Here is a 23922-nt window from a genome sequence, read left to right on the forward strand (position 1 = left end):
TTTATATCTTCTCTAAGGTTGTGTGGATCATGACAAGCTATGTACAACATTGTGAAATATGAGTTTTGCAGAACACTTAATTCTGCTCATGAGGAATCTGTACATGGGCCAAGAGGCAGTTGTTCGAACCCAACATGGGAACACTGAATGGTTTAAAATTAAGAAAGGTGTACGACAGGATGTATTTTTTCACTGTACTTATTCAACCTGTATGCTGAGCAAATCATCCAAAAAGCTCGGTTATTTGAATAAAAATGTGACATCAGGATTGGAGGAAGACTCATTAACAACCTGTGATATGCAGATGATACAGCCTTGCTTGCTGAAAGTGAAGAAGATTTAAAGAGCACAGCCTTCGGTATGGATTGCATCTCAATGGTAAGAAAACAAAAATCCTCACCACTGGACCAATAAACAACATTCTTATCAATGGATAAAAGATTGAAGTTGTCAAGGACTTCATTCTTCTTGGATCAACTATCAACACTCACGGAAGCAGTAGTCAATAAATCAAATGACGTATTGCATTAGGCAAATCTGCTGCACAAGACCTTTGTAACATGTTGAAGAGCAAAGATGTCAGCTTGAGGACTAAGGTGCGCCTGACCCAAGCCATGGCATTTTCAATAACTTCATATGCATTTGAAATTTGGACATTAAATAAGGAAGACCATAGAAGAATTGATGCTTTTGAGTTATGGTGTTGGAGGAGAATATTGGGAGTGCCATGGGCTGCCCATAGAACCAACAGATCTATGTTGGAAGAAGTGCAGCCAGAATGCTCCTTAGAGGCCAAGATGACCAAACTTCGTCTCTCATACTTCGGACATATTGTCAGGAGGAACCAGTCACTGGAGAAGGATATCATTTTTGGTAAGGTGGAGGGTTAAAGAAAAAGACAAAGACCCCCAGTGAGATGGATTGGCCAAGTGGCAGCATCAGTGGGCTCAAGCATGGCAACAATAGTGAGGTTGGCCCAGGATAGGCAGTGTTTCGTTTTGCTGTGCATAAGGCCACTATGAGTCGGCACCAACTCAATGGCATTTAATAACAACAAGAAGATCGTCTCTGCATCTTCATTTTCAGTATTTAGTATGGATTTGAGAAACCCCTATGACTACAAATGTTAGCATTAACAGTCAGTGTCTTTTTTTATTGGTTGTGGAAGAAAGTGAGTGGGAAAAACAGACATTTATCTTACTGTAATCTTGGAGTCCTGGTGTGGCATTGTGGGTTAATGTACGAGACTGCAAAGCCATTTGACCTGGAAGATCGGCAGTTCAAGTTCACCAGCTGCTCCTCGGAAACCCTATAGAGGGTCGCTATGGGTCGGAACTGACTCGATGGCATTTCACAACAATAACAATCTGGTGTCTTCAGATTATAAAAATAATGGATTGTAGATTAGGGAAAATAGGAAATATGAGTAATAAAAATGTAAAAGGAAGGTAAATTTACAGATATTAAATAACAAAACAGGTGGAGTACATTAATTCTGTCTTAAGGTCTTTTAGTTTCTCTCTCACTATGTGGTTGTTGGATTTTTTTGTTTGTTTTGTTTTTACATTAAAACTGAGTACAGTTTATATTTTTAAAAGTTGCTGTAAACAAAATGTTGAATAAAATTAAGTTGTTAGCTCTGTTTAGAAGTGAAATGTTTACTAAATCAATAGTATCTTAGCCAAAGCTTCAGATGATCATTTTATAAAATGTCTTTGTTATTTCCTTACTCCTTTGATTTCTGTCATGAATACATACATAATATGCTCTTTGTTTTAGGGAGCATAGTGGCTCCATAGGATAAGTGCTGGACTGTGAACCAATAAGTTGGAAGTTCTAGTCCACTAACCTCTCCATGGGAGAAAAATGAGGCTTTCAATCTCCTGCAAAGACTTAAAACCTTAGAAATTCTTTACAGGGTCACTATGAGTTGGAACTGATTTGTTGGTATTTAGCAACAACAACAACACAATACTTTTTTTAGAATTTAGAAATTTAGAAATTGGTGAATTAATGATAAGGATAAATTCTATTTATACATATAAAATTCCTTTTTTGTTAGTAACAAAAAATGCTGTATGTAAAATAATTGTCAGTTAAAAGATGATATCATTGTTCTTTTTCAAATTGTTTGCCTCTGAGAGCCTAGTTAGCAAGCTGAAATTCAATACAAAAAATGTTTGTTAGTAAGGAAATGTATAGCATGAATCTACAAAGTGAAAATTTAAAATGATTTAGAGTTGGGAAAGAATGTTGCCTTCTTTTGGTCTACATCCCTTATTCTGTGAATGAAGAGAATTTATATAAGTGTCTTGTTCTGTGTCAAAAAGCAACTTATATTTAGAACTGGTACCAGAACCTAGATCTGAAATAACACTGCCAAAAATATATTAGTACAATCTGATTGATTGTTAAAGTCTGTTGTTGTTTTTTTCTTTTAAAACTTTTATTGTGAATTGGGTGATAATTTATAAGGCAGATCATCAGTTTTCCACTCAAGAAATCATATTTTGTTTCATTGCAATGATTATAATCTCCTCTATGTACTATCAGTTAATAATATTTACCTCTATTCCTTTTTTTTTTTTTTCTCTTTGTTTTTTTTTTTTTTTTTTTAATGTACACAAAATACACAGATAATATATGTCCAAAGAGCACATTTTGCTGCTTTTCTGCTTAGGTTATCACGCTCCAATCATGCTCTTCTCGCTTGATGGTCCTAGGGTTCTTTGTTCTTGGAATGAAAGATTAAGTACTCCGGTCATTTTGTATCACTTCTACATTTACAGTTGTGACAATCACAATTAGTCATGATAACAATTATTCACTATTGAATCAAAAGAATCCTATCCCCAACATCCACCATTCCCTTTCACCAGAACAATCTGGACAAGAGGGAAACTATTCAGTGGGGATTCTACCTTACCCACCTTGTTATGAAACTAAGCATACTCTTGAAAGCTTGTAAGGCAGCCACTTCATGTCTTTAATGCCCCCCATTTTTGGTAGGTAATGTCTAAGGTACCCGTTATATCAACCCTGTGTACTGAGAGCACAGGATTGATCCTTGATATGAAGAATCTTTCCCTTTTGGTTAGAATTTTGAGCAACTACATCCATAAGCAAAGATCTAGTTCATCAAACTGTAGCAATTTATGCTTGTTTCCTATATCAAACTTGTGTTAAAGCTTTTTGTTTTGTTTTTGCTGCTGCTATCATCTTTTTTTGTTGGAATGCTTAATATAATAATAATAATAAACTACCTATATAGAAGCATTTGTTTTCTTTCATCTCATTGGCGTCCCTTGTGTATTGTTTTTAGATCAGCAGGCATAGAAAGTTTGGCTATGGAGTTATGGCTACTCAAGTGGCATCAACAGCAGCAGGGGCGGTAGCATTACGAAGTTCAGGTAATATTTTTCTTTTTATTAGAATTACAATTATCTTAAATAAAACCAAATGATCAACCCAACTGAAAATTAAACAGGCATTATCAAGTGCAGTTTTCTCTTTTTCCATGTTAGACCTTGTTGTTGTTAGGTGCCATCGTTTCAATTCCGACTACAACTCCCCAGTCCTGCACTATCTTCACAATTGTTATATTTGAACCCAGAATTTCAGTCACTGTGTCTTTCCATCTTGTTTTTCTCTGATCTTCTACTTTACTAAGCATGATGTCCTTCTGCAGGGAGGAACTTCTCTCTCCCAATAATAACATGTCCAAAGTATGTGAGATGATTCCTGCCCATCCTTGCTACATGAATAATTTATTTTATAAATAATTTATTTTATAAATTACAAGGCTGGTCCCTATGAGTTGGAGGTTAAAGGTGCCCAACCTGTTAAGACTTTTCCGACATGTTATGCCCCTCCATAGTCCTTCATATTAATCACCACTCCTCCCTTCCCTCAAAACCCAGGGTTCTGCAAAACAATAGAATATCTCACAAACAAATGTTAGAGTTGTTGAAAAAAAAAAAAAAAAAGCTCACACAAGTGTGGAGTCTGGCAAGTCCAAAATCCATTGTTCAGAGTTCAATCTGGGGGAATCTCCTGCCCAGTGTAGCCTCAAGAGCTGAGGAACCCAAATCAGCAGGTCAGACAACAGGCTGTTGGATGCATGAGGCTGTGTGAGCAGGTGAATCAGGTCAGGTTATGGGCTGGAAGATCCATGAACTGGAGATCAGACATAATGAGCCAGATGTAAGATCTAGGGCCAGAGAATAAGCTTTTCCACAGCAGTCTTGTAAATTGGAGTCAGACCATGCCCCTGAGTAGAGGTGCACCTTCTACTAATTAGGGGCATTTGATTCACTGTAATCTTTACTCCTTGTTGTTGTTAGGTGCCATCGAGTCTGTACCGACTCATAGCGACCCTATGCACAACAGAACAAAACACTGCTCAGTCCTGGGCCAACCTCATAATTGTTGCCACACTTGAGCCCATTGATGCTGCCACTTTTTCAATCCATCTCGTTGGGGGTCTTCTTCTTTTTCTCTGACCCTCCACCTACAAACATGATATCCTTCTCCAGTGACTGGACCCTCCTGACAATATGTCTAAAATATGAGAGACGAAGTTTGGCCATCCTGGCCTCCAAGGCCACTCTGGCTGCACTTCTTCTAACACAGATCTGTGTGTTCTTTTGGTAGCCCATGGCACTTTCAATACTCTCCTCCAACACCATAACTCAAATGCCTCTCCTTTAGTGCCACTTTAATCTTTTCTCTTCAGCACCTCACTACAAAATGGGCCCATAATCACAGGTATAGAGCTTAGGATCTATAATATATCACAAAATGGAGAAATTTGGCTAGGAAGAGGGGCTGTAATAATTAGCTGTCCAGCAGGCCACCCCTGGCTCTTCTAGCCATTTGCCCTTTTATACTTGAGGGATTAACTTCACTCTCCCAACAATTTACCAGTCCAAACCAGTCATTGACAATTAGTCCTTCTCTGTGGTAAGGAATTCTAAGGGTGAGATTATTCAGGTACTAACCATTCAGGTCTGCTGTTTGTGTCCATCTGACCTGGTCAGGTTCTCCAAAAGTTTGTCTCGTCTTTTTCATTTTTGGTCCTGAAAAAATATTACTGAGAGAGGAATATTCCTTTGCTTCGAGTCTCTCTTGAGATATTAGCATAATGTTAGACTTTCCCTGCTGCATAATCTATTTATTCATACCTTTACCTCCAGCTATTATTTCTCCTTCTCTCCATTTAGCATTTATTTTATTTTTTTTTTTTTAATTAAATGTTTTTATTTTGCATTGAGTGAAAGTTTACAGGGCACATCATCAGTTTCACATTCAACCATTCATATAGCTTGTTTCATTACATTGATTATTATCCCCGCTATATATCATCAGTTTACAGTGTTTCTCTCTATCCTCTTTAGCTTTTTTTTTTTTTTTGGATTGGGGGGGACTTGGCTTATTGGAATTTATAGTCTCGGCTTTTAGGGGAGGTTTTTACATTTGTCTGTGGATATCCAGGGCTCACGTATGAGATTACTAACAAGCATTACTGAATAATCAGATGAGGGACAGTTTGTTATGTCTACTAGGTAGCTAGAGTCTGATCCTCAGAGCCTATGGTTTGGACGGTCAACAACGCTTGGGCCCACAGGGGCTTGGCCTCCTGACCGGGTCTGTGCTGTCTGCATCTGAGTCCTCCTTTTTTATTGATTGTTTAAGGGACGCTGCCTGTCTTAGGTGGTCAGTGCGAATTCCTCAGTCTTACCAGTCATTGAGACTCATTGCAGCATGGCAATGTCTCTGTCCCAAGTAGCCGAGGTTCCACGTGATCCTTACCCGTCTCTGGCCACACGTCCAGCATAAACAGCCGCCATCCGAGGAAGGCAGGGAGGGAGGAGATCAGCTGGGGACCCCATGCGCCCGACGTTGCGGGCCCACCACCTGCTCTAAGGTGACCAAGCAGGATCACTATGCTGAGGTTCAATCCAGTTCCTCGGGGATCTTATTCTCTAGCATGGGTAGCAAATGGGTAGCCACGCAGTGTTCACTTTGAGAATTACTTATATCATAAAATTGAGCGTGTAGCTGATGAATATCCCCAGACAAGTGTATATTGTTCCACAACCTCCTAAAATGCTGTTGGATTAAGTTCCAATTAATTTCTGGGTTACTGAAAGATAACACAAATCTACTTATACCTTGAGTAACCTTAGCTGGGAGTGTAGTCTGGATATATTGGGTCTTATTTCCCTTAAGCGGTCTTCCTTTCTCTAAAGCATTTAGCCTGTTTTGTGAGCCTTTGTCTATTTACTCTCAGATCATATGAGCGAGACTAATGTCCCTAGACATTTGATTTACATGATGGGCAGGGCAAAAAAAGGTAACAATTTCTGTTTGCGCAGTGATTCTTGACCTGAGAGCAAAGGCACATGGCACGTTTGCGCTATCATTTACTTTTACCCAACCTTTTGCACCTTGGGAAGAGACATCAGGCTCAGCTGCTATGCTAGTCCAGATTGTAGCAAGACCAATCTAGCAAGTGTTTCCACCTCAGTCCTTTCCCATCCATGTTAAGTAGGGTTACATAAATACAAGACTAGTGGGCTATCTCGTCCACTAGGCAATGTCGTACTATGCACTGTCAGTTTTGTCAGATGCAGGGAAGGTACAGTCCATCCCCTCAGGCCCTTGGGAATCTGGTATACAAGTTTTGGGGTATAGTTACAGTCTCTGGCTGAGGGGGATCATGCCTGCTTCTTTTACTTGTAGCTACACTCCTGGTCCTGGGACTGCAGCATCTGGAAGGAAAAACAATTTCAAGTAATGTGGGGAAGAACTATACAGTAGCACCATCATCCTCCTCTAGCCCCTCTTCCCTATGTCCCCCTGAGAAACATAGGAATCTATCCAGTGGTGATCCTCTCTTTGTACCCTCATGTTGAGTGTGAGTACACACTCATGAACGTGTGTGAGCCAGCCCTACATGCCTTTATCTCCCCCTGTTTTAGATAACAAATTGTTTCATTTGCCCATTCCAATTCTCTATTAAACCATTACTCTGAGGGCAGTATGTAACATGGTATACCCACTTCGTATGTTTCTTGGCCCATTGTTTCACTCTGTGGGCTGTAAATGTGTTCCTTAGTCTGAGGAAATATAACTTGGTTGCCTAAATTGGTATAGTATCATTTGTTGTAATCCCTTAATTGTGTTTTTTGGCATCTGCATCCATTACAGGATAAGCAAAGCCCAGTCCAGAGTAAGTATCTATTCCTGTGAGGACCCATTTGTGGCCACCTGGTGCTTCTAGAACCGCTTTTGCTGTGTAATCCACTTGCCAGCTGTGAACTGGTCCTTCCCACTGGGGAATCTACCCCATAAGTAATTTCTGTTTTTCTTGATGGTAGACAGAGCAGCCCTGATTGATATTTTGTGTCTACAAGGGTGCAAGAGGGATGTGTCTAGATTCAGCCCATTTCTGTATTGCTGCAGCACCTCCATGTCCACCCATTTCATGGACCCAATTGGTCACCTCCAAGGAGCATACCATCATGTCTATTTGCTGATTCCAGTAACCTTCTGATCAAGGCAGAGGGTTCTTCTGATGGGCATTGACATGTTCTACTCTCTCTGCACTTTACATGTCCCAAGTACTTTCCTAGGCTTTTGCTCCTCATGGATGTTCCTTTAATAGTCAAGTTTTTTGGATGTAATTTGCCTAATCATACATTCAGGTCTTTGGCCACTGCCCATGAATCAGTAAAACTCCAAATATATGGACTCTCACCATTGTCCAATTCTTCCATCATTGCTAGGAAGACAACTGACCCATTGAACTGACCTGTTCTTACATTCTTCAATCATTGTCTTTCCATCTGCTGGTCTTAATGCAGCATTTTTCCACATAAAGTGTCCATGTACTCTGAAATAGCCATCTGTGAACCAAGCAGCCTTTTGTGGTCAGCAGCAAGTTGTTTGTAGGGCATTTCCATGTGGCAATAGGCTCCAGTAACTTTTCATGTGGTTCTAGGGTAGGATCTGTGGGAAAACAGGCTTACCTGCTCATGGATATGGTAGGTGCCTCCCTGAGTTCCTCCCATAGCTTGTTCCTATATGAACTGTTTCCATTTTATTATGGAACTGTTTGCCATTCCTCTTGAATTTGTCATACCTGGCCATAGGATTGCCTGATTCATAATGTCCAATATTTGTCCATTTCAGCTTCCTAATGCCTAGGATATTGATCTTTATGCAGTCCATTTTATTTTTGTCAACTTCTAATTTTCCTAGATATATACTTATAACATTGTTATTGTTAAGTGCCATCCAATCTGGTTGGACTCATTTATAGCATCACAAACCATGTATAGGCATTCTGATGCTGTAAATCTATATGGGAGCAGAAAGCCTCCTTCTCCCACAGAACAACTTTTGTTATTAAGTGCCTTCGAGTTGGTTCCAACTCAGCGACACTCTAGGGGTTTTCAAGGAGCAGTTGGTGAATTTGAACCACTAACCTTGCAGTTCAAACAGACCTTGTGGTCCAGTACATTATACTGCTTGAAACTGCTGATCCTGTGGTTTGTAGTCCAGTGTTTATCCTATAGAATCACAGTACTCCTATTTAGTACGTTACAAGTTCTGATTATTAATGAATGTCTGCATCTGTTTCTTCTCATTTTGAATTGTGCCCCATCACAGTTTTAAGTCTTGAAAGCTTTGCTATGGCCACATTGTTAAGGTGATGTCTACTGTGAAGAGGCAGCTCTTACCCAGTTGTATTCCCATCTTCCTACACTGTACCAGCAGTGTTTTACTCTATTCATAAGTCTTTCATGAGCTTATCCCTTATAAATGGACCTTCTAGTTCTTCCTCCTAGTTAGGCCTTAGATAGAAGAAAATTATGGCACTTCTTTTCTGATTTTTTTTTGTACATGAAATCCCCCATCCTCCCTGTGTTATATGATATATACTTAATATATAATATGTTCTTATTGTATTTCTTCCTCAGAACAGTGACACATAATAACTTAAACTGTGAGATACTTGATGCTTTTTTTCATTTATAAATCAAAAGCATATTCTCCTGTCTTTTGGTATATCTTCTAGGCTAATTTGCATTCATACTTTTTATCACACATGCACGCCATATTTTCCCTCTCCAATTTCCTTCTCACAAGTTAATCTTTGCCATCACTTTTCATGGTTTGCAGCTGGTTATGTACTATTCCACTGCACATGGATTTTTAAGAAGTTTCAAACTTTAGAAATCTAATATTTCTTATTTCAAGATTGTGTATAAGGATAGGTCACAAAGTACTACTACAAAATCATAGAAATCTTTATTAAACAAAAACATTGAAGTTTTAAGCTATTGTTTCTCAAAATATCCTCCATCTGTGTTTTTAAACTTCTGAAGGTAGTGTTTCCATTTATCTAACCCTTTTCTGAAACATTCTATGTTCTTTGATTTATACAATGTCAAATTGGCAGTTATGGGATATTTAAGGGATTCAAATCAAGTGCTTTTAAAGTGTTCTCTGAGTTTGGAGAGTAAAAAGAAGTCTGAATGACAATATCAGAGCTGTAGTGTAGATGGAGTAAGGTTTTCCAACCACAAAATTCTCATAGGACAACCCTGCTACCCTTAAAAAATGAGCAGGTGCATTGTCTTTGATGGAAAAAGATTTCTTGGAGCAATGTTTCTGGTATTTTTCTCATCAGTGTAGTTTTTTCATTAAAAAAAAAAAATACAACTTCCTAATCAGCCCCCATGGTTGTACTGTGTCCTTTGAAAAAAAAATCATCAAGATTACCCCTTAGGAAAACACAGTCACCATAACCTTCTGAACTGACCTCTGTACTTTTCATTGAACTGACCCAGCAGGTCACTTTAGACATCACTCTTTTTATTGGGCCTTCTTTTTTTTGAAGGCTCCCTAATAAAACTAAAAGGTGTGGTACTGTAGGATAAACACTGGACTGAGAACCACAAGGTTGATGATGCAAACCCACCAGTTGCCCCTTGGAAACCCTAAACAGGGTCATTATGAGTTGGAACTGACTCGATGGCACTTAACAACAACAATGAGATTAAGACAAATGTATTATTCTGAGAGAACTTGTCTTCTGCCATCCACTGATCCCAGAGACATGTTTAAGTATGTTTTGTTTGGACCAAACACATACATGTATGAGTAGGAACCGTGGTAACAATTCTTTTTGAGTTATTTTTGTAAAGCCTTAACCAGAGATGTAATCTCTAACAGATAGAAAGATATGTATAGCTATATCTTTCAAGGTTTGAAGTTGATGAACCATGACATCAATGGTAACTATTGACTTCTCTCCTTAAATGAATATAATTTCCTACTGTTTTGTTTTGTTTTCCCTACTGTGTTTTAAATTTGTTTTTTAACTTAACTAATTTTGACTACTTATATTATGAAACTTATTTCTTGGAAGATAGTGTTATAAACTGAACAGTAATTCCTTTTCCTACTTAAAATCCAATTCTGTGTAGCAATTACAGATACATTAATGGAGGAATTTAGAGTTTAAATGTAATCTCACCTCATGTCTTATAACTGTGATGCTCTCCTTAAGTCTCTTAAGTGTCATAGTATTAAGCTTTTCACGAGAGGGTTAAATTTAGTTTTTGTATGACAAAGAAGGACCTCTGGTTAAACACTGAATTGCTAAAAGAAAGGTGGGCAGTTTGACCAGCTCCCATAAAGCTGATAACTTACCTTATAGGTCAGATCTACTTTGTCACATAGGGTCACTGTGAGTTGGAACCTACTCAGTGGCACCCAACACAACAACAGAACATACACACACAAAAGATGAATACTGCTTAAGATCCTACAATGTCTTAAGTACTATATTAGGAACTTTACATATATCATTCCATTTGTACTTCACAGCAATCTTGGGATTTAGCATTGTTGTTTTCACTTTCACATGAAGAAACTGAGGCTAAAAGAAGTGACAGGATTTGCCTTAGGAAAAATAACTCATAAGCTAGTAGATGAAGAATTTAGAATTCTGGATTCCAGAATCTGTATTTTAAAATGTATAATGTAAGCACTTTTCTACTTTAATATTATTGTTCTGAATTTATGGTTGTACATGGTTCCATTTACTGATGTTATACTTTTCTATGTGATTTGATTATTCATAGATGGATTAATAGTAATTAAATTTAATATTCATTTTCACTTAGATATATAGTATTTGACTCAAGAGAATTTAGACCTTACTGAGGCAAAAAATATATGAAGTAGAGAATTCTTTTAAATATATAGAAACATGAAAAAGAATTACGTTAAAGATACAATTTTTTCTCTTTGGATGCCTACCCTGCCTTTTCTTTTCACCACTGCCACACACATACAGATACCACTTTTTAGGTCACCTTATACTATTAACCGATTTGAAAAGCAAAATATAACCGTATCATTTTTCAGAAGAAAAGAAAGCAGTGTGCACAGATGAGTTATTGGTTGAAGTGCAAAAGCTATCACTCATAATTCAGCAGTTCTCCCAGGAAATGGTCTTTTAAAATTTAATCTTTACAAAGTTTTGTAATGGTGAGTTACTATAATGGGATACCAATAATAGCAGTTATAATTTCTATCAAGACTAGAAAGCTATTTTTTATATAAAAAGCAAGAATGTGTCTGTATAAATGTGGATCAGACTTGCCAGAGGGATAATCATTATCTCTAGTCCATAATCCAAGAAAATATTAATACTATTAAATATGACTTAAAATAATAAAATGATTCTTCTTAGGGTTTATTAATGCACTTATAACTGAATTATGGGCCAATCTGGAATGTGGAAGAGATGATGTTAGGGTAACCCATCCTAGAGCTACTCCAGTGGACCCTATTGACCGAAGCTGTCAAAAGGTAAGAGATTATTTGATTTGTCTAATAATGTGTAGAGTGTAAGCATGTCTCTCAAGAATGTCTTTGTCCACACTTTATATTCAATTGCAGCCTGTAGGCTTACCTGTTTCACTTTTTTTTTTTTTCATTTATAAATTACTCTTTTTCCTTTTTAAATAAATTTTAGATGGACCACCTCTTGTCTCTAAGTTGTACTGTGGTGGCTTGCATATTATTGTGATGCTGGAGGCATAATATTGTGCTGCTGGGTAACCCATGGTGGACAGGTTTCAGTGGAGCTTCCAGATGAAGATAGAGCAAGGAGCAGAGGTAGACTACTCAATGGTTAGCCACTGTAAATCTTGTGAAAGGCACCAGAACATTGTCAACTGTAGTGGCAGAACATGAGCCCCTCAGGTTGGAAGGCACTCAAAATACAACTGGGGAAGAGCTGCCTCCTCAATGTAGAGTTCAACATGATGATGTGAATGGAGTAAAGCTTTCAGAACCTTCATTTGCTGATGGGGCACAATTCAAAATAAGGAGAAACAGCTGTTGTTGTTGTTGTTAAGTACTGTGGAGTTGGTTCCGACTCTTAGTGACTCTGCACAGGGTTTCTGAGGCTGTAAATCTTTACGGGAGCAGAAAGCCTCATCTTTCTCCCATGGAACGGCTGGTAGTTTTGAACTGCTGACCTTGAGGTTAGTAGCTCGACTCGTAACCAGTACGTTACTATAGCTGTAAGCATCCATTAATAATCAAAACCTGGAATGTATGAATTATGAATCTAGGAGAAATGGAAATTGTCAAAAATAAAACAGAATGCATAAAACTTTATATATTAGGCATTAGCAAGCTGAAATGGACATGTATTGGACATTTTGAATCTGACAGTCATGGTTCACTATACTGAGAACAACAAATTCAAGAGGAGTGGCACCATATTTATTGTTAACAAGAACATTTCAAGATCTATCTTAAAGTACAATGCTGTCTGTGATAGGATTATATCCATGTGTCTACATGGAATCATGGTGTGACACTGTAGAATAAACATTGGACTTACAAGGCCAGTGGTTCAAACCCACCAGTAACTCCTTGGAAACTTTATACAAGGTCACTATGAGTTGGATCCAACTTCACTGCACTTAACAAAAACAAGGAAGACCAGTTAATACCACTGTTATTCAAATTTACATACCAACCACTAAAGTCAATGATAATGAATTGATGAATTGTTGCTGTGGGCTAATGCCTCAGACTGCAAAGTTATACAAACTTCAAGGTCAGTGGTTCAAGCTCACCAGTTGCTCCTTGGAAACCCTGTACAGGGTCACTATGGGTTAGAATCGACTCAAAGGCACTTAACAATAACAACAACAAACCAACTTCTTCAGTGTGAAATTGATTAAATATATAATCAAAATGTGTTAATAATTACTGGTGATTGGAATTTGAAGGTTGGATACAAAGAGGGAGGATCCGTGATTGGAAATATGGCTTTGTAGATAGAAATGATGCTGGAGACTAAATGATAGAATTTTACAAGGCCAATGAATTATTCATTGCCAATACCAGTTTTAGACAATATATAAGCAACATGAACCACACCAGATGGAATACAATTGACTACATCTGTGAAAAGAGATGGTGAAAAAGTTTCAAATCATCAGCCAAAACAAGGCCAGGGGATGACTGTGGAACAGGCAATCAATTTTTCATATGCAAGATCAGGCTGAAGCTGAAGAAAATTAAAATACGTACATGAGAATCAAAATATTACCTAGAACATAGCCTATCTGAATTTAAAGACCATCTCAGGAACTGACTTTATGCATTATGTGCCAATGACCAGAAAAGCTATGGGATGATATCAAGAACATCATAGAGGGAGAAAGCAGAAAGTCATTAAAAAGACATGAAGGAAAGAAAAGACCAAAAAAAAAAAAAAAAAAAATCAAGAGTCTTTGAAACTAACTCTCCAGATTAGATTTGCTAAAGAGAATGGAAGAAATGAGGAATTATAAGAGCTTAATTGAAAATTAGCAAGAGCAGCTCAAAAAGATAAAATCAACTATTAATAATGAAATTGTCAAAGACCTGGAGTTAGAAACCAAAAGGTGAAGAACATGCTAAGAATTTCTCCAACTGAAGGAACTGAAGGAAAAAAAGTTAAACCTCTACTTGCAATGTTGAAGGATACTATGGGAAAAATATTGAAAACATCTAAAGAAAATGAAAGATATACACAGAGTCATTGTACCCAAAAGAAATTATCAATGTTTAACCATCTCAAGAGGTAGTAGCATATGATAAAAAACAGATGGTACTAGGGAGAAGTCCAAGCTGCACTGAAGCTATGATGAAAAACAAGCCTCCAGTAATCGATAGAATAATACAAATTGAAATCTTTCAACCACTGGAGGTGCTCACTCATATTTTCCAAGAAATTTGGAATGCCTGACCAACTTACTGGAAGAGATCCATATTTGTGCTCATTTCAAAGAGAGGAGCCATTGGACTGCAAAAATTATTGAACAATATTATTCATATCACATGCAAGTAAAATTTTGCTGACGATAATTCACAGAGAGCTGCAACAATACATTGATACTCCTTGATGTTTAAGCTAGATTCAGAAGAGGACATGGAATGAGGGATATCTTTGCAGACATCAGATGAATCTTGGCTGAAAGTAGAGAATACCAGAAAAATGTTTACATGTGCTTTATGGATTATGCAAAGGCTTTCTACTGTGTTGATCATGACAAACTTTAGATAATATTGTGAAAAATGAGTATACCAGAACACTTAACTGTACTCCTAAAAAACCTATACATAGACCAAGAAGCAGTCATTCGAACAGAACAAGGGAACACTGAAAGATTTAAAATTAGAAAAGGTATGTGCCAAGGTTGTATTCTTTCTCCAAACTTATTCATTGTATATGCTGAGCAAATAATCCGAGAAGCTGGATTCTGTGAAGAAGAATATGGCATCAGGATCGGAAGAAGACTCAGTAACAACCTGCAATATGCAGATGACACAGCCTTGCTTACTGGAAGTGAAGAGAACTTGAAATACTTTCTTATGAAGATCGTGGACTACAGCTTTCATTATGGATTGCACTTCAGTGCAAAGAAAACAAGAATCCTCTCAACTGAGCCAATAAATAGCATCATGATAAATGGAGAAACGACTGTAGTTGTCAAAGCCTTAATTTTGCTTTGATTTGCAATCAACACTCGTGGAAGCAGAAACCAAATCAAATGACATATTACACTAGGCAGATCTGCACAAGACCTCTTTAAGAGCAAAGATATCAACTTGATGACTAAGGTGGGCCTTACCAAAGCCATGATATTTTCAGTTGCCTCACATGCATGTGAAGGTTGGACAATGAATAAGGAAGGCCATAGCAGAAGTAATGCATTTGAGTTACAGTGTTGGAGAAGAATATTAAAAGTATCATGGAGTGCCAGAAGAACAAACAAATCAGTGTTAGAAGAATGTTCCTTAGGAGCCAGCATGGTGAAACGTCATTTCTTATACTCCAGACACATTATCAGGAGGGACCAGTCCCTGGAGAAGGGCATTATGCCTGCTAAAGTGGAGGGCCAGTGAAAAAGAGGAAGATCCTCTCCCCGCCCCCCAATAAGATGAGTCAGCATGGTGGCAATAACAATGGACTGAAGCATAACAATAACTGTGAGGATGGCAAAGCATCAATGTTTCATTCTGCTGTGAACAGGGTCACTATGAGTCCGTCAGAACCAACCTGACCACCTCTAACAAGTAAGTTTAGTGAGTACTAGGAATGTCAGTGTTGCCAGGGGATTACATTTGCAAGTATGTTTTCCTTTCATGTTGTCTTTGTTATATTTTTTCACCTTTAATAAAGAGCAAACCAGGCATTTTACAAAGCAACTAAAACCCAGAACAAAGTGAGCAGGCAAAAAGCAAAACAAATATGCAAACAAAGAAACAAAAGGGAACCTTTTTTTTTTGCCAAAAATTTATAACATCGTAAAGAATTATCAACTTAAAAATGTAATTGACCAACTATATTTGGTCAAACATTTAATTAACTCACTCTGTGGCCCTGGTGTAGAGCCATAGGATAAGCACTCGACCTCAAGGTTGTTTTGAACCACACGGTTGGTGGTTTAAACTCACCAACCGCTCCTTAGACTCTATTAGTGGGAACCAACTCGATGGCACTTAACATCAGTTTACCAAATGTAATGGCTGGACAAGCAGTTGCCTTGGCCAGACCATTCCAAATCATTTCTTGGGCCTTATATGGCCCTTGAAGGAGCTCTGGTAGCCTAGTGGTTATGAATTGGGCTATGAAACACAAGGTCAGCAGTTCGAAACTACCAGCTGTTCCGCAGGAGAAAGAGGAGGCTTTCTGCTCTTGTAAAGATTGACAGCCTCGGAAACCCTGTACAGGGTCGCTATGAGTCGGAACTGACTCCATGGCACACAACAACAACAACAACATGACCCTTGAGCTAGATGTTTCCCACCCCTGCCCTAGTGATGAATTTAATAAAAAAAATTCAGGATTATTTGGAAGGGGTGAGCATAGAAAAGATACTATTATTTACAGTAACATGGTAAATAAAGTTTTCAAGCAACCAGGCAGTATTCTTTCATAATTCAATGTATGCTTCAAATTTTATAAAAAAAGCTGATTATTTCTAACTATGACTTGGTGGTAGCCAGGGCTGTTTTTATTCAAAAGATGACATAAAGTAATGAGTAAACTTTTGAAATTTTTTCCCCTCTAATAGTGGATTAGTTTCCTCCTGTGTTGTTGTTATTAAGTCCCATCAAGTCCATCCCGACTCATCGTGACCCTGTATAGTGTTTCTGAGGAGCAGCTGGTGAGTTTGATCTGCCCACTGTGTGGTTCAAACCCACCTTCTGGTTGAGTGCTTATCCTAGTTTGCCATGCCAGGACTCCTGTAGAAAACACAAAACTAGAAAAATAATTTAGAAATCAACTGCTTGAAAGCATTGACTACAAACAGGCAAAAAAGGTAGAATGAAGAGAATGGTATCAGTTGAATTTCTGAACTTAACAAATTTTCGCCTGAGACAGGTAAAAAGTAGTACTCTACAGGTAGAAACGTGTAATCCAACATGTTTGAAGATTCAGGAGCTATAGTGTCTTTAGCTGGAAAGTGAAGGAGGTCCCTGGAAAGAAAGAGCACCAGAGGAGGCATTTCATGCTCTACATACCTTCTGCCCCCAAACTGAGCTAACCCCTGGATTATGCATGGGAATTTAAGAGATATCAGATGCTGTCCACCATAGGGACGGAGTGTTTAGAGTTTGAGCTCAGCCTAGTTTACTAAGTTAAGCAAAGAAAAGCATTCTTGAGAAAATATAATCGAATTGCAATCTCTACAACGTATTCTTCACTAAGTACAGAATAGGATCCAATTATAACTAGACTTAAATAGGAAAACCGACCTCATACTCAGGAAAAATACAAAAAATTAGAAACTAACTGCAATATGATAAAAATGATGGAATTATTACACAAGGGCTTTAAAGCAGCTTTTATAAATAGAAGGAGCCCTGGTGGCACAGCAAGTTAAGCATTGAACTATTAACCACAAGGTCAGTGGTTCAAATCCTCATGCCATTAGTGGGAGAAACATGATGCTCTCTGCTCCTGTGAAGACTTAAAGTCTTGGAAACACTATGGAGCAGTTTTACTCTGTCCTATAAGGAGCTCTGGTAGCATAGAGGTTACGAATCGGGCTGCTAATCTCATGGTCAGCAGTTCAAAACTGCTAGCTGTTCCACCGGAGAAAGATGAGGCTTTCTGTTCCTGTAAAGATTTACATCCTCAGAAACCCTATGAAGGGTCGCTATGAGTTGGAACCGACTCCACGGTACCTAACAACAACAACAAACACCTGAAAAATGGGCATAGAAATATTTGATTAATAAGTTAAAATTGTTAATGGATATAGACCCAAAAATCTTTACCAAATGTTATTAATTTATTGTTGTTAATGTCGTCAAGTCGGTTCCGATTCATAGCAGCTCTGTATAGGGCCTCCAAGCAGCTGGTGAGTTCGAACCGTGTACTTTGCACATCACAAAAGCAAAAAGAAACAAAACAGTTGCCTTCAAGTCAACTCCAACTCCTGCCAATCCTGTATCTGTCAGAGTAGAACTGGGCTCCATGGGAGTTTCAGTGGCTGGGTGTTCAGAAGTAAATCAGAAGGCCTGTCTTCTGATGTTGCTCTGAGTGGACTTGAACTTCCAACCTTTTGATTAGCAGCTGAGCATGTTAACCTTAGCCATTCGTGGTAAAAGTTCCACTCATCATAGTCAAATGGGGTTTATGCCAGGAATACGAAGTTGGTTTACCATTCTAAAATGAAAGAGTGCTGTTTAATACCTATTTGTAATAGAAACTCTCAGCTAATTCCGTCCTCAATCTGATAAATGGTATCTATGAAAAACATACAGCTATATTTTATAATACCTAGTGGTGAAATATTGAATCTAAAATTGGTTCACTCTTACTGCTTTTATTCAACATTTCAAGGAAAACAAATACAAGTCATATAGCTTAGGAATGAATAGGTCAACTGTCTATTTGAAGATGGTATGATTATTTCATATGAACAAAACAAAATCCAGCCAAACTAAAAACTTTCTACTCAAATTTAAGATCTTTCTCTAGTGTTGTTCAGTAGTTTACATTGTGTGGCGCTGTAGAATCAGAACTGATATGCGAACCACAAGGTCAGCAGTTCAAGCCCACCAGCTGCTCCTCAGAAACCCTATATAAGGTTCTGCATGAGTTGGAGCTGACTTGAGGAACTGACTCTTTGACTTAACAGCAGCAACATTGTAGCACAGGCTTTGGAGTTAACCACACTTGGCTTCAAATGCCAACTGTTTCTCAGCATACATTCTACCTATCTTATATTTCTAATGAAGATTAAATGAGACATTATGGACAAATACTAGTACCACTTAACCCAAACTACAACTGCTTATATAATGATAAGCACTGGACTGCTAATCCCAAGATAAGCAGTTCAAACCCGCCAGCTGCTCTTTAGAAACCTTATTACAGGGTCATAATGGCTTGTAACTGATTTAAAGGCATTTAACAACAACAACATCATTGTTACTGTTAGTTGTCAGTAAGTCAGTTCTGACTCTTGGCAACCCCATGTGTGAAGAGTAGAACTGCTTCAAAGGGGTTTCAAGGCTGTGCCCTTTCAGACGCAAGTCACCAGGTCTGTCTTCCCAGGTGATTCTGTGTGAATTTGGACTTCAGCCTTTTGACTAGTAGTCAAGCGCTTAACTGTTTGTACCATACAGGCAACTCCTAATCGTGGTAACAGCCAAGGTATTATTACCCAGTCTTCCTTCTTATCCAAATACATTAAAGGTATTTTTACACACTGTCTTTACATCTCTCCTTTCCTCCTCTACATTGCATTCTGCTAAATCTGTACTTTTCAGTCATTATCTAGTTACTCTCTCAGTTGGACATGTTTTAAGTTAATTTCTGACATATTGAATATAACTGATCTCTTAAAACTTCCAAATCCTAATTTGTGTCTTTTCTCCCAAATATTGCCTATCTGCAGAATTATTTCTCTGTAGAGTGCTCTTAGAGAATAGAGAAATGAGCTTACTAACCTAATACATATCCTTCTCCTGCCTGCCTGCCTAATTCTGTAATCATATTTGTTACTTTTTCTTGATTTGCCCTATATTTTGCCTTCCAATATCCCCTCCCCACTTTGCAGAACAATGCCATATGTCATTTAGGACACTGTTTTTAATGTTCTTATGGTATACATATCCTAAACTATACCATGAGTCCTGAAGGTCATTCCTTATTTATATTTGTATACCTTGTTGTCGTTAAGTACTGTTGAGTCACTTCTGAGTCATAATGACCAGGTTAAGAGTTTCTGAGGATCAGTTGGTGAGTTTAAATCACTGACTTTGCAGTTCAAACTGACCAGTGCGATCCAGTGCTTATCCTGTAGTGCCATACCAGCACTCCTTATATAGCTAGCGTCTGGCAATATTCCTGATAAACAATTGATACTTAAATATTTAAGTCAATGAAGAAGTGAATTGATGATCGTTATTAACCGTGCTGTTGTTGCTGTTATGTGTTATCAAGTTAATTCCAACTCATAGCAATGCTGTCTTAAGGTTTCTGAGGAGCAGCTGGTGGGTTTGAACAATTGACCTTGGGGTTCAAACTGACCTTGCATTCTAGTGCATTATCCTGCAGCACCACAACAAAATTCTTTTCTTTGAATAATTCATTTTATGTTTTAGTCTTAAAATATATCAAACATTAGAACTTGCACTACTAGTTTCTTCATCGTTATTAGGTAAAACCCCATTCTTCTCTTTAAAACATTAATGAAGAGGAATTATGTCTCTTCATTCCTATGAATTTTAGGGTAATTAATGTCTGATATTACTGACATATTGTAATGTTATTGATGTGAGAACCAGAGATTATACTGTAAATATTTTCTTGGGTTCCAGAGTACTTATTTAACATATCACAGTTTTGCTATGTTAGTCCTGGTGTTGTGCTGTGGGATAATGAACTGGACCACAAATTGGTTTGAACCACAAGGTCAGTGGTTCAAATTCACTACCCACTCTTTGAAAAGCCTATACAGGCACTTAACAACAATGTTTTTTGATGTTGTTGTTTTTTTTAAGCCAAGTGTATGAAAATGGATTTATTTTGTCTGGTAACAAGCTGATAAACTTTTCTGAAATCTCTTTAAAATTCTGTTCAGATTGTTGTAGTCCAAATACAATTATTGAATTGTTTTTACCTAATGGCCTACTTAATTTGTTTGCAGCAGCATAGGAGAAGTTACCGTGATTTTATGTGGTCCAAGTTGTTTTTGTTAATTTCTTTGGTGGAGACAGGTTTCATAAACGCCAGTGGAATTATTTGCATATAAATAATCTGTAAACCTTCAATATGTTATTGATATATGTGATTAATTAAGATCATATTCTCTGTTCCATCAGAATGAACATTTATTAAAAAGTTTTTTATAGTCTGTCCTGGTTATAATATTCATAGGAAATATACTTTAAACAAAAAAGAAAAGGCTTATTTATGATAATATTCCAATATTATTAAATTCTTATAATTTATTAAGTGTTTGCACATTTAAATTATAAGCATGTTGACATTTATTTTCATGAAAAATTGCATGTTAAAAAACTATAATAAAGTCTGCCTTATTAACCTTCATTCTATTCAACTCCTTAGTCATCAGTGAATTAATTTTTACAGTGGTTGTCTGGGTAACCACACACCTAGTTTCCCTGGTTTGTTTTTTATATAATTAAAAGACACATTCCTCAACATCCTTCCTTTATGTCAATTTTTTGCCTTTTTCCCTATAGTGTATATCCTTAGCCTAGTGTTCTTTATAAATAGGCACTAGGAATGTGGTAGTGGTTATGTGCCATGGAGTCGGTTCCGACTCATAGCGACCCTGTACAAGGTTTCTGAGGCTGTAAATCTTTACGGGAGCAGAAAGCCTCATCTTTCTCTTGCACAACAGCTGGTAGTTTTGAACTGCTGACCTTGTGGTTTGCAGTCTGATTCATAACCACTACACTACTAGAATCTGTACATGGACCAAGAGGCAGTTGTTTGAACAGAACATGGGAATACTGAATGGTTTAAAATAAAGAAAGGTGTGCGACAGGGTTGTATTCTTTCACCATACTTATTCAACCTGTATGCTGAGCAAATAATCTGAGAAGCTGGGTTCTATGAAGAAAAACGTGGCATCAGGATTGGAGGAAAACTCATTAGCAACCTGTGATAGATACGCAGATGATACAACCTTGCTTACTGAAAGTAAAGAGGACTTGAAACATTTACTGATGAAGATCAAAGAGCACTGCCTTCCATATATAAAGAAAACAAAAATCCTCACCACTGGACCAATAAACAACATTCTTATCAACAGAGAAAAGATTGAAATTGTCAAGGACTTCATTCTTCTTGAATCAACCATCTACACTCATGGAAGCAGCAGTCAGGAAATCAAATGGCGTATTACATTAGGCAAATCTGCTGCACAAGACCTTTTTAAAGTGTTGAAGAGCAAGATGTCAGTTTGAGGACTAAGGTGCGCCTGACCCAAGCCATGGTATTTTCAATAACCTCATATGCATGCAAAAGCTGGACAGTGAATAAGGAAGCCCCTAGAAGAATTGATGCATTTGAGTTATGGTGTTGGAGGAGAATATTGAAAGTGCATGGGCTGCCAAAAGAACCAATAGATCTGTGTTGGAGGAAGTGCAGCCAGAGTGCTCCTTCGAGGCCAAGATGGCCAAACTTCGTCTCTCATACTTTGGACATGTTGTCAGGAGGGACCAGTCTCTGGAGAAAGATATCATTTTTGGTAGGGTGGAGGGTCAGAGAAAAAGAGGGAGACCCCCAGCAAAATGGATTGGCAAAGTGACAACATCAATGGGCTCAAGTGTGGCAATAATAGTGAGGTTAGCCCAGGACCAGGCAGTGTTATGTTCTCTTGTGCATAAAGTCGCTATGAGTTGGTACCAACTCTATGGCACCTAACAACAACAACAAGAAGGAATGTGCTAACTAGATTATGAAATCTATTTGGGTATTCTATTTTATAACATCCTTATTGATATCCAAGTATAAGTAAATTATTAATATATGGATTATAATCTTCTTAGAATTGGCTAAAAATTCCATCTATATTTTATTAAATATTACATTATTGGAAAGAAATATTTTAATAACCATAATATGAGTTCAGTTTTCATCTTGCAACAACATATGTTAAATAGCCACTTGATGCTAAATATAAATATGCTTACTATATATTATTGTTGTTGTTAAGTGCCATCAAGTTGGTTCCGGCTCACAGCAACCCTGTATAGGGTTTCCAAAGAGTGACTGGTGAGTTTGAACTGATAATGTTATCTCTGTCTCACATTGCCAGTCCTGTGCCACGTTCATAATCAATGTGACTATTGTGTTAGTGCATTTCATTGAAGGGTTTCCTCATTTTCAATGACCTTTTACTTTGCCAGCACTCTTCTTTGTTAAATAAAATTGCCCATGGCATAATAAGGAAGTGGATTTAAAATGGACTTTATATTCCTTGTCCTCAAATTTATTTCTTAGCTCTGTATGAACTGTGAAACAAGTCTGGCATAGTTAAATCATGGTGATGGTGGTGTGCCATGGAGTCGGTTCCAACTCACAGCGACCCTGCGTAGGGTTTCTGAGGCTGTAAATCTTTGCAGGAGCAGAAAGCCTCATCTTTTTCCAAGGAATAGCTAGTTTCAAACTGCTAACCTAGAGGTTAGTCAGCCCAACTTGTAACCACTATGCTACCAGAGCTCCTTGGCATAGTTAAATAGTGGTTGATGATTATATAATGATTAAAATGAACATTCATATCTTGTAAATAAGAAAATGTGTATCTTTGTATTAATTATTGTACCAATTTACTTAGTGTTTTTTTTTTTTTTTTTTTTTGGACGATTTACTTCACTTTCTGGACCTCTGGTTTTCTTGTCTATTAAATGAGATCCACAATCACACTCACGGATGCAGCAGTTCAGAAATTACATGATTTATTGCATTAGACATATCTGTTGCCACATACCTCTTTGACGTATTTAAGAGCAAAGATACCAGTTTGAGCATTGGGATGCACCTGAACACAAGCTGTTGTGTTTTTCGTAATCTTATATTCATGTGAAAGTTGAACAATGAATAAGTAAGGCCATAGAAGAATCAATGTATTTGAATTATGATGTTGGAGAAGAGTACTGAAACTACCAGGTATTGTTGGAAAAAGTGCAGCCACAATGCTCTCTAGAAGCCAGGATGGAGAGACTTAATCTCTCATATTTCAGACATGCTATCAGGAGGGACCTGGTAGCGTAGTGGTTACGAATCAGGCTGCGAACCTTAAGGTCAGCGGTTCGAAACTACCAGCCGCTCCGCGGGAG

General features: G+C 37.7%; 1 protein-coding gene across 1 annotated transcript in view; it reads left to right on the plus strand.

Moving 5' to 3' along the window:
* The window catches only part of TBC1D32 (TBC1 domain family, member 32), a 345222-nt gene that overhangs the window by 165246 nt on the left and 156054 nt on the right, over positions 1-23922 (plus strand). Inside the window, 2 exon segments of the mRNA XM_006839881.1 lie at positions 3323-3410; positions 11774-11892. Of these exon segments, the coding sequence (XP_006839944.1) occupies positions 3323-3410; positions 11774-11892 (207 nt within the window).

Source organism: Chrysochloris asiatica, unplaced genomic scaffold (assembly GCF_000296735.1).
Source record: "Chrysochloris asiatica unplaced genomic scaffold, ChrAsi1.0 scaffold00027, whole genome shotgun sequence".
Taxonomy (NCBI): Eukaryota; Metazoa; Chordata; class Mammalia; order Afrosoricida; family Chrysochloridae; genus Chrysochloris; species Chrysochloris asiatica.